General features: G+C 45.8%; 1 protein-coding gene across 1 annotated transcript in view; it reads right to left on the bottom strand.

The window, feature by feature from the left end:
• Positions 1-4,196: 4,196 nt before the first annotated feature.
• Positions 4,197-12,210, bottom strand: part of Kif3c (kinesin family member 3C) — a 39,755-nt gene continuing 31,741 nt past the window's right edge. Inside the window, exons 6-8 of the mRNA XM_034514271.1 lie at positions 6,509-6,617; positions 5,695-5,867; positions 4,197-5,511 (exon numbers count right to left, since the gene is read on the bottom strand). Of these exons, the coding sequence (XP_034370162.1) occupies positions 5,415-5,511; positions 5,695-5,867; positions 6,509-6,617 (379 nt within the window). The 3' untranslated portion in view covers positions 4,197-5,414. The remainder of the gene's footprint in view (positions 5,512-5,694; positions 5,868-6,508; positions 6,618-12,210) is intronic.

Here is a 12,210-nt window from a genome sequence, read left to right as displayed (position 1 = left end):
TCAGGATACCTCCAACCAGAAATTCAGCAATCCAGCAATAGCAAAAGCAGCAGCAGCAGAGGGAACAGCAGCTGCCACAGGCCCTCTGGGCTCTCACATTTATACCCTCTCAAGAGTCCCCAGAATCCCAGCCGACAAAAATCACGCCCTCATAGAGCACAAGACAATCACAGTTTAGAAACTGTGGACAGTCTGAAGCAACCCCATATCCCAGGACAAAATTCACATAACATAACTAGGTTTTTAAAGAAACCAAAATTCTCACTATATCCTTTCTTTTTTATTTTTTTATTCAAAGAGCCCAATGCAACCCCTGGGAGATGTCTCCAGCACCAGAGTGACACTCAGCCTGAAGCCTGGGAGCTTGAGGGCTGGAAGTACAAGAACAAGAAATACCTTTGAAAACACTTCAGTGCTCAGACTGCTCACTGGTGTTTCTGCCTTGTGAGCTGGGGCATGAGGCTTTGGGTCACTACTTTTCATTCCCTCTAAGATGGACAAGATGCTTGTTTTATGCACAGTACGTGGAGCACAGGGCCTCAGGCATGGCACTTGTGTGTTCTCTAAGTGGGCTCCACCCAGTTCAGAAGCTAAGGTGTGTACTGGAATGCAGCACTCCCCATATGCCAGACACATTCATGTGCTTTCCGTGACTTTTTTCTGTCTAATCCCTGACAGCTAATCTGAGAATCCCCTACCAATTCTAAGGTGAGCTATAACTCAAAACTAAGAGGTTGAGGGCTGCTATCACAGACCATGAACAGCTGCTCCACAGCTGTGGCGTGGACCTCCCAAAAGAGCATCTCTGACTCCTGGGCAGACGAATTCATATTCTCTGTCTCTCCATCTTGTGTGTTGGGGAGGAGTGATATGTGCATGTATGTAGGGGCCAAAAGTGTCTCCCTAAAGCTTATCTTCTCCTTTTTGAGAATGAATCTCAGGCTGGGGAAATGGCTCACTAGGTAAAGGTGCTTGCCACCAAGCCTAATTACCTGAGTTCAATCTCTGAGACTCACATGGTAGGAGAGAACTTACTCTGTCCTCTGATCTCCAAATGCATGCCTTGACACTGAGCTAAATAAATAAATAAATAGGCACCTAGACAGATAATTGTGAAATTTAAAAGAGAGAGTTTCTCACTAAGCTTGGAGCTCACATACTCAGTTGGACTAACTAGTAAGCCTCGGATACCCCCTTCTCCCCACTTCCCCAGTGTTGGAATCACAGGCTTCCTCTGATGCATTTAGCTTTTTATGTGGGTGCTAGGGATCCAGTTGCAACTTCTCATGATGTTACTGACTGGGCCCTTTCCCTTTATCCTCTCTCAATTCAAATACTCTGAATTTGGATCGTATGTTACAGCACGTATGGGTGGGTATGTGTGCCCCTACTATAGCACAGATGTGGAGATCAGAGGAGAACTTGTAGGCATCAGTTGTCTCTCCATACTATGTGTGGCCCTGGGGATCCAATCAGGCTGCCAGCTTTGGTGACAGACGCTTTGGGGACTGTGGTCTCTTACCAGACCTAGCCTATCTATTATCCTTTTCTTTCTTCCCATGCCAGGAATGGAACAGTGCCTTGAACACGCTATGTAAGCCTCCTAACGGCCAAGCTGATCCTCCAGCTCTACAGACATCCTTTCACTGAGCAGTTATTTCTTCTCTGATGTTCTCATCGCTGCAGATGGCCTCCAAATACTTTTGAGCCCTTGCTGAAAAAGCTGGAGATAGAGGCAAACATGAAAAGGGGATGCAGGATGGAAGAGGCAAAGGGAGAGAAGCAGGCGAGCAACTCCACAATGATACTCATTCCTTTATTGTCAACTGTGTTCATCTCAACAGGGCTGGGGCCTGCAGGCTGCTGCAGCACCAAGCTAGGGTGCATTTCCACTTAACAGAAAGGCCTCCATCCTCAACCAAGGGGACAGAGGTGAATGCTTTATATATATTTATATATTTATATATTACATATGTCCCAGATAGTCATTGTATAGAGTGACAAGAATGGGCCACTGTGTGTAACTTGAATTAAAGGCCATAGCAACAGACATAGAAATTTGATCCTAATTAAGGCCCTTACTTTGTCAATCAAATGTCTGATACAGTAAAAGAAAAAGGAGAGAGACAGAAACTGAGATCCAGCCACTCCCAGTAGCTCTGTCCCCAGGGTATCTTACATTGAGTGTAGTGCCCCCTGTACAGATAAACATAAATACACACATAAACACACGTACAATACCATAGGCAGGAGCACCTCCTCTGACCACACCTTGGGCCCAGCCTTTGGCTGTGGTGCTGAAGTGGGGTATATTGTGCTATAAGACTGTGAGAGAGTGAGCCAGACAATGTGGAGTCAGTGTGTCCACGTGATGAATGGGGTGACTCATGCAGTTTCATCTACAAGTGACAAAGAGGTCAGGGGGAGGTTCCTCAATGCCCAGGTCACATTGGGAGATTCTACACACAGCTCCTGTCCCAGAGAAAGCCATACTCTGATTTAAATCCTGAGTGTCAAATAACCATAGGGCTCTGATGGAAAACTAGGATTCCTTTGAAGGACAGACAACCGGAAGGCTCAACCATTCAGTCCAGTAGAACAGTAGAAAGCACAGCAGTGGAGTCAGAGCAAGTGGTCCTCAGACAGGACCTTGAATGGTGCAGAACGGGCTGATTTCCACAAGAATGAGAGCGGCCTGCTGCCCTCTGCCACACAAGCTCCTGGCAGATCTGTCAGCTTCATGCCTTACATAGGAACAGACCTGCTCATAAGCCAGGGAAGGGGACTCCAACAGTAGGGCACTTGCAATCCTAACTTCCTGTTTTCTCTCACTAAATTTACCCACCACCAGCCACCAAAATATACATCTTGAAAATAAGTCAGCATATTTGGCAGTATGATTTTTAGTATTAAGAGAATTTCTTAATTTTTCAACTTAGTTTTATACTTAATAAATGATAAGTAATCTGTTGTTAAATGTTGAAAGCAGACATGACAATTTCTTATACAACAGACTGTGTGCTCACCAGTGGCTTCCGAGCAGCCGTAGGGCATGGACCGGATTAGACCGGGCTAAGCACGGTGACACACACCTGTAACCCCTGCACTCTGGAGGCAGAGGCAGGAAAACAGCTGCAAGACTCTGGTCTACACCTGTGTGTTCCAAGCCAGCCGGGGCTACACAGACCCTGTCTCAGAGTAAAACAAAGCAATGCAAAGCAGCAGAAAGAGACAATTATGAATGTTTTTCTTAGAAGCATATCAAAAACACAATTAGGGAAGGAATCCAAGTTAGTTGTAGAACAGCTAGAACTGGATGGTTTTCATTTAAACTTTTTAATTTATTATTTATTTTCTCTTTTTTTGCTATGGAGCCCAGGAGGACCTTGAACTCCCTGTCTGTCTACCTCCATCTCCCAGTGCTGGGATTAAAGGTGTGCATGCACCACCAAACTCAGTTTAAACCCAACTGTAAGAAATTTACTTCGTCTTTAGTTATGTGTGTGTGTATCTGTAGGTGGGTATGTTCATGTGTGTTCAGGTCACTGCAGAGGCCATAAGGGAGTCCAGATCCCCTGGAGCTGCCTGATGTGGATGCTGGAAACCCAACTTGGGTCCCTCTGGAAGAGCAGCAAGTGCTGTTAACCACTGAGCCATCTCTCCAGCTTTGCATATCTTTTGAAAACAAGGTTTCAGTTTATAGAATGGGCTATTATCACTGGCAATTCTTCTACCTCAACCTGAGTGACTTCAAACAATTTTTGTGGGAATATATATATAATTACACACAAAAAAATTTTTTTTTAAAATAAAGACTGGGTGTCATAGCTTATATCTATAATCCCAGCACCTGGGAAGCTGAGGCAGGAATGCCTCAAATTTGAGGCAAGGGTGGGCCACAGAGCAAGTGAATACTACTAGCAAGTCAGGACTACACCTTAAAAAAAAAAAAAGAGGAAACAGCCAGACATGGCTCATCAGTTAAGAGCACATATTGCTCCTCCAGAAGACCTGAGTTCAAGTCCCAGCAACCATGTCAGGTGACTCACAACCACCCGTAATTCCAGCTCCAGCAGGTCCATGCCTCTGGCCTCTGCATTCATGTATGCAGACACACATGGTTTAATAATAATAAAAATAAATCTTAAAAAAATAAGTTTTATCTTGCATGTAAAAAAAATAAAGGTCAATGAAAATTAACTTTTTAAAATAGAAATTTACTTATCACTTGCAGTACCCGGAGACATTTGGGGTGGTCACAAAGGAAGGTGAGGAAGGACCAAGTCACACAAGTAGTAAAGAATGGATTGATTTTTTCAACAAAATAGTGCCCCCCTCCCCAGGATGTGACTAAGAAATAGGGGTAATAGGTAAATCTGGCAAAGATTGGGCCTGGGTTTGTTTCTTGTATTAGCTGGAGGCACAAAGCGAAGGATTTTGTTATCTGTGTTTAGTAAGGGGTGGAATGACACTGATTCTTTCCACTGTGGACTGAGACCTGACAGCTTCAGGGAACAGTGATCAGAGCAGGAAGAAGCCACACCTCACATGAGGAGAGGTGGTCTGATGTTTTGTTCTCCAAAGGACCTTCTTGGAGGAGTGAAGGAAACCAAGGGGACTGAGGAGAGATTGCCCCTGATGACAGTCAATGTGTGTTCCATTTCCTGCAGGTCTCATGGTGGCAACAACTGTTTGGTTCACAATTCCCAATCCAAGGGCAGAGAGGGCTGGCAATGAAGTGGAGTTGGGAAGCCATGAGTTCTTGCCAAGGCTGGAGAGCCAGGGATGAGTCTTAGTGAGGCTACTGAAGTCGTTGGGAAGGAGCCCTGGAGGCCGGAAGAGCCTAGGGCCCAGAGAGGAAAGCAAGGCTCAGTCCACCAGGAGTGCAAGCCCAACACTGTTAGGACACCTCTCGCCCTCAGTGGACACCAGCAGTTTCCTGGCCCCAGAAAGCGTCAGGGGCTGCTCACCATCACACAAGAAGATGGAGACTGTGGACTTGGGTGGGTAAAGGAAGCACTGTCTTCTCAGGCACTAGCCATCTTCCCTCCTGGGGGCAGCTGACATGAGGAGCTTGGGGCCTTACTGAGGTCTCTCCCCAGCCAGAAGAACAGGAGGCTATGCTGTGACCATGGCAGGCCCAGGTAGCTCAAGCGAGGGGATCTCTCCTCACTAATCAAGCTCCATGAATAAATAACATGAATTAAATAAAGGAGGCACAGAGAACAGGCAGAGGCACTGCCTGCCAGTTTCTTGCCCCTTCACACACACTAGTACACACACTAGTTCACACACACACACACATGCATACATATCACACACACACACACACGCACCAAGCATCAGATGGGATGAACCAGGGATGGCTGCCCTGTCCTAGGAGTCTTTATGATGGGCAGCCTCAAGGAAGGGTGTCAGTCATGGTCTACCACTGTTGCAGGGTGCAGAGGAGCAGAGGCCATGGAGGCATGAGCTGTGGAGGGTGGAGGAGGCCGCTGAGGACTCTGGCACCTGTAGAGAGGCAATGAAATAGACCAAAGGAAAGCTTAGGGAAACCAGAGAACAGAAATTAAAGCTTTCTCTTCCCCCTCCTCACGCTCTCTTTGGTTGTCACTCAGACCCTCTTCAGCCTTGCCCAATCCATGCTTCCTACTTCCTAAGTCCAGGGCTCTCTCTGACCATGGTTATACTAACCAGGATCTCGACTTTCGCACTTTAGATGTGGAAGGTCTCTCCAGAAAGCTGTCCAACCTCATGAGCCTCTCCATGTGTAGTGCTCGTGGATCTTGTTCTTGGTCATGGGAAAATTCCATCTCAAAGATAGCCGGTGGGGACACATCCAGTTCCAAAAACATTATATTCTCAGCCTGTGGTAAAATAATACATCAGATGTGGACAGCAATGTTATCTTCCAGGCCCTGGGTCTTAAGTATCGTAAATAGGATGGGATACTTATAGAAGCAATCTATGAGAGTTTCTTCCCTCACTCTAGCCCATATAACTCCCAAATAAAAGATACAAACCTGGTATAGCTTTATTAATGAGCTGTAATCCTAAACTGCCAGCTTCTGAGCTATTCTAACCTACATCCCAGCCACAGACCCTGTGTTACTTGCCAACTGAGTCTTGCTCTGTTTGCCCTGCTCTGTGTATGTCCTCAAGGTGTTTTTCTCTTGACCACACACTCTTGGTCCATTCTCGTGGTCCATCCTACTTCATGGACACTCCCTTCTTCCATTATCTTTTTCCTTCTCCTCGTGGTCCCTACCTGAGACCACACCCCCATCTCAGGTTCCACCTTCCTCTCCTGTCCAGTCACAGCCTCTAGCCTTTTATTATCCATAAATAATTGGGGTCACTGGTCCCATGTCCAGACTGCAACCTATCTTGGGGCACAGAACTCAACATCTGCATACACAGCACACAAGACCAATCCCAACAGATACTAAGAGGAAGCACATGCTGTAAGCATCCCTTCTTCCCTGGTTTCTACTTCCCAGCTTCTTACCCTGTATCTGGGATGGGACCCCATTGCCATGGCAACCCGAGCATACTGGCTGATAGGTCTCTTGTAGCCCACTGCAGAAGTTGGACGCTTCTTCATTTGGCTGTTATTCCTGTAGGGAAAATGGGATATTAGAGTTCATTGTTGGTTTAGTGGGCTTTTACCTGTTTTGAGACCAGGTCTCGTGCAATCCAGGTTGGCCTTGAACTCATTTAGCTAAGGATGATCTTTTTTTGTTTTTGTTTGTTTGTTTGTTTTGGGGGGGGGGCAGGGTTTCTCTGTGTAGCCCTGGCTGTCCTGGAACTCACTCTGTAGACCAGCCTGGCCTCGAACTCAGAAATCCGCCTGCCTCTGCCTCCCAAGTGCTGGGATTAAAGGCGTGCGCCACCACTGCCCGGCCTGAAGATGATCTTAAGCTATTGACCCTCCTGCCTCAACTGTCAAATGCTAGAATTATAGTCCTAAACACCACACTGAATTAGAAGGGATTTCCTCAAACACAAAGTAGATGGCATCATTAGGAATTATTACCCAGGGAGCTGGGAGGCCCTGTGCACTCCGGGCTCTACAATTTTCTTGTTCTAATACAACCTTACAATGTAAACTGGTGTAATATAAGGAATCAACATATCCATCTTATGACTCTAATTTTTCTCTCTCACAATAAAAGGGCTGATTGAATGCTGGAATGGAGAGCTGTAGTTAATCCCCAGAGCCTATGTACAGTGGTTTGAATGAGAAAGGCTCATAGATTTGAATGCTTGGTCACCAGGGAGTAGCACTATTTGAAAGGATTTGGAGAAACACACACACACACACACACACACACACACACACACACACACACACACACACCTTGTTGGAGGAAGTGTGTCTGGAGGAGAGTAGGGGGTTGTTGAAGCTTTCAAAAGCCAGAGCCAAGCCCAATAGCACTCTCTTCCTGCTGCCTGTGGGTCCAGATGTAGAACATTCAGCTGCTTCTATAGCACCTTGTCTGACCACCATGATGATAATGGACCAAACCTCTGAAACTATCAGCCAGCCCCAATTAAATGCTTTCTTTTATGGTCGTGGTATCTCTTCAAAGCAATAGAACACTGACCAAGATACCATGTAAAAATAAAAAGGCAAAGCATGGCCCCATACACACACCTATAACCCTCATTCTAGAGACAAAAAGACAGGAAGACCCCAACCAGTCAGTCCTGCCTAAATGGTAAGCTCCAGGCCAGTGAGGGACTCTCTCTCAAACAAAAGGTGGATGGTGCTTAGTAATGACACCTGAGGTTATCATTTTATCTCTACAGGATGTGCACACACGTCATGTGCACTCCAGGGCGTGCGCTTGTACACACACACACACACACACACACACACACACACACACCATTTATTATTGATGGTCTGCTTTTCCATGTCATTCATAAGAGTTAAAACAATAAAATGATTAAACTAGGCCAGATATGGTTGTGAATGCTTTTGATCCCAGCAGGAAAATCAAGGGTTCAAGGTCATCTTCAGCTCCAGAGTAAATGCAAGATCAGTCTGGGCTACATGAGACCTTGAGAGAGCTATGGATAAATTCCAATGCTAGAATACTTGCCTGCCATGTTCAAGGCCTTGGGTTCAATCCCTACTACAATGAAAGCAAAGCAACAGACAAACACAAGAAAGGGAGAAATGAAGACTGCCAGCACGTGCCTTTTGTTTTGAGACAGTCCCTGTGTAAAAGCTAGCCAGAGTGATAACTGCTGTGGTCCCAGAGTTGGGAGGCAGAGATAGAAAGATCTTCAGAGATTGCTCACCAGCTAGTCTAGTTTAATTGGTGAGCTCCATGTTTAGAAATAGACACTGTTTCAAAAGATAAGGTAAGGGCTGGCTTAGGGGTTAAGAGCAGTAGCTGTTCTGCCATAGGATTGGGTTCAATTCCCATTACCCATATAATGGCTCACCTCTGCAACCCCAGTTCCAAAGGATCTGATAACTTCTGGACAATGCACAAATGCAGTACATAGGCATATGTGTAGGCAAAACACTCATATATATATATACATGAAATAACAAAATAAAGGTTAAAAAAATAAGGTAGCTGAGTGTGATGGTACACACCCTTACTCCCAGCACTCAGGAGGTGGAAACAGGCAGATGTGAGTTCGAAGTCAGTTTGGTTTACCTTTCCCAGGCCAGCCAGGGTTACACTGTAAGACTGTGTTTCAAAACAACAACAAAGGCAGAGCTGGATATTTAGCTACACTGGTACAAGCACTTATACTCTTGCAGAGGACCCTGATTCATGTCAGCTGTCTGATTTCAATTCAGGGGACCAAGATATCCTCTGCTGGTCTCTGAGGATACCAGGCATGACATATATATATATACATGCAAAAAAAAAAAAAAAAACCCACACTCATAATTAATTAATTAAAGCCGGGCAGTGGTGTGGCACACACTTTTAATTCCAGCACTTGGGAGGTGGGTAGATCTCTGAGCTTAAGGCCAGCCTGGTCTACAAATTGAGTTCCAGGATGGCTAGGGCTACACAGAGAAACCTTATCTCGAAAAAAGAAATTATTTTTTGTAAGTTGGCTACTTGACCCATCCCCGTGTTGTTTTGCTTTACTGAGACTGAATCTCATGTAGGCCACAGTGACCTGGAACTTCCTACATAGCATAGGATGACCTTGAACTTTTGATCCTCTAGCTTCTACTTTCTGAGTGCTGAAGTTGTAGGTACACAGAAATACAGGTAGTGTATCATGATGCTAGGGGCCAAACCCAGGGCTTCCTGCATGGATAGATAGTAGTCTGCCACCTGAGCCATACCCATCTCTCTTACTTTCTTTTCCTTCTTTTTCTCTTTCAGTCTTATGTTACCATGGCTGGTCATCATCTTGACTCTCCCTGCCAAGTTCTGGGTTATAGGTATGAGCCACCACATCCAGCCTGTTCTGGTTTCATGCTACAGTATCTCGCTGTGTAGTTCAACCTGACCCCAAACTCTTCATCATCCTGTAATCTTGCTCGTCCTGTCTCGGTCTCTGCAGTGCCGGGGTCACAGGCGTTGAGTCCACACCTGCAGACTTCTCCCCTGAGCAGCTTGGTGAAAATAACATATTATTTGAATCGATTGAAACAAATGGGCAGCAAACAAAACAAGAAATTGATGTACAATTTAAAAACCAAGGGGCGTAGGTTTGGGAGTGAGACAAGAGCTGGGTTTGAAGGCTGTCTTGTCCCCTTACATCTTGGTCACCCTGGCCTCCAACATGACATCCCCTCAGAATTCCTGGGATTCGTGAAGACCAACAGCACAGTGTGTTGCAAGAGCTACCACAGGGCTTCAAATTAACCCCATCTGCCAGTTCAAGTACTGATACAAATAAAATGAGCAATAAAAAATTCAATAGGTGGCACTGGAGGGCAGAAGACAGGAAGGAGACACAATAAGTCCCAGACAGGACATTCTGTCCTTGCATAAAAACTGGCTGTACAGAAACCCCAAGGCTAATTTGCATTCTGCAGCAGGAATGAGAAGTTATATTCAGTGCAGGGAGTATGTGTGTGTGTGTGTGTGTGTGAGTGTGTGTGCACTTGGATATTGAGTGTTTTCCTCCATCACTCTCCATGTTGGCTAGTTGTGTCAACTTGACACAACCTAGAGTCACTGGAGAGGAGGGAACCACAATCAAGAAAATGCCTCATCAAGATTGGGCCATAGGCATGCCTATAGGGGACTTTCTTAAACTATTGTGGGTGGTGGTATCATCCCTAGGCTGGTGGTCCCGGGTTCTATAAGAAAGCAGAGTGACCAAGCCATGAGGAGCAAGCCTGTAAACAACACCCCTCTTTGACCTCTGCATCAGCTCCTCCCACCAGGTTCCTGTCCTGACTTCCCTTGGTGATAAACTGTGACCTGGAAGTGTAAGCTGAAGTAAATCCTTTCCTCCCCAATTCGCCTTTGTCATAGTGTCTCATCACAACAACAGAGACACTAAGATAACAACCTTATTTTTTGAGGCAAATTCTGAACCTAGAGCTTTCCAATTAGACTAGACTGGCTGCCCAGCAAACCCTCAGGAGCCTCCAATTTCTGCCTCTCCAGTGCTGGGATTATATATTACCATGCCTGGCTTTTTACATAGGTGCTAAGGATCTGAACTCAGGTTCCAGTGCTTGCCACTGACAGAGTCATCTGTCCAGCCCTGAGAAGTTAGTCTTAAATTTTAGTTTACCATGCATACTAAAAAGTGCCCAACCCCACTTAGTGGTCCCAATGGGCCTCTTTACAAATGAAAACAAGAAACAAGAAGGCTCTCAAAGTCCCATTTCCGTTTGTTCCCAGGGGCTATAGGAAGCCAGAAAGGCTAGGTGCCAGAGAGGCAGCCTTAGTGACAGCCTTGCACACAGGTAGAACTGCATCATCACCACACAGAGAAGAAAGTAGGAACATCAGGAAAGTAATTTTTCAATGAAAAGGTACACTCCACACCTCTTTGAATTTTCTAACATGTTCCTAAGGTATAGATGAAACAGGAAGACAGGTTTAGGAAAGCCAAGTGCCTTTTGTATCTCAGGTCATACAATTAGCAACCCCCAAAATACGAACCACCCCAAATACTCTTTTTATGATTCAGTACTGTCTCATGAGTGCATGTGGAACACCCTGGGGCCAGAGAAAGCCTCTGAAAACGCACGCTCTGAGAATAGGAGTGGCAGAGCAGCGGGTCAGTGGGAACTGGCAGTCCGACCCAATAAACCTGCCAGGGTTATTCTGGGTGGCATGCATGGAGAAGAAGGGGCTGGGGGAAGGGAGTCTGTAACTGGGACACCAGGCATCCATCCCTTTTCTGCCCAGGCCTACTTTCAGGATCGACCCCTATGCAGTAAATAGGCTATGGCTGATAGCTCAGAGCTGGTTTCTGTAGTTATCCGCACCTCCAAAAGACCCAGAATGACAGTTATGTTCAACAGATCCCAGGCTCCTAGGACCACCCCCTCTCTCCGCTCCAAGTTGACAAACAGCATTAACTTTCTCTTTAATATTAAAACCCTGCCCCTGGGGCTGGGGTTGTATCTCAGTTGGTAGAATACTTGCTTAGCATGGAAAAAATTCTAGGTGCCATTTTCAGGACTACATACATATACCAGGCAGGGGGGCATGCTTCTGTAATACTAGTACTCAGAAGACAGAAGCAGGAAGTTTAAGATCATCTTTGGTTACATAACAAATTTAAGGCCCACCAGCCAGTCCAGGAGACTACATGAGAACCTGGCTTTAAATTTAATAGAAGAGAGACTAGAGAGATGACTGTGGTGATGAGCGCTCACTGTTCTCCTAGAGGACCCAGGTTTGAGTCTCAGCACCCGCAAGGGAGCTCACAACAGTCTGTAACTTCAATTTCCAAGAATCCAATGCCGTCTTTTTAGCCTCTGTGGGCAGCTGACACACACATGGTACTGACATTCGTGCAGGCCAAACGCCCATACACACAAAGTAAAAGTAAATAAAAATAACAGTAATAAAAATGGAAACTTAACCTCAAGCTCCATCTGAAAGGTGGACACTGTTCTCACTGTCAGCAGTCATACTCTCCTCTTAGAGATTTAAATTGTGTGTGTGTGTACACACACACACATACACACACACACACACAAGTGTAGCTGGAGTTACAGGCAGGCATTGTAAGCTACCTGACACGGGCTGG

The sequence above is a fragment of the Arvicanthis niloticus genome, chromosome 11 (genome assembly GCF_011762505.2).
Source record: "Arvicanthis niloticus isolate mArvNil1 chromosome 11, mArvNil1.pat.X, whole genome shotgun sequence".
Taxonomy (NCBI): Eukaryota; Metazoa; Chordata; class Mammalia; order Rodentia; family Muridae; genus Arvicanthis; species Arvicanthis niloticus.
Note: the sequence above shows the minus strand (reverse complement) of the source record. Positions and strands in the feature narration are given on the sequence as shown.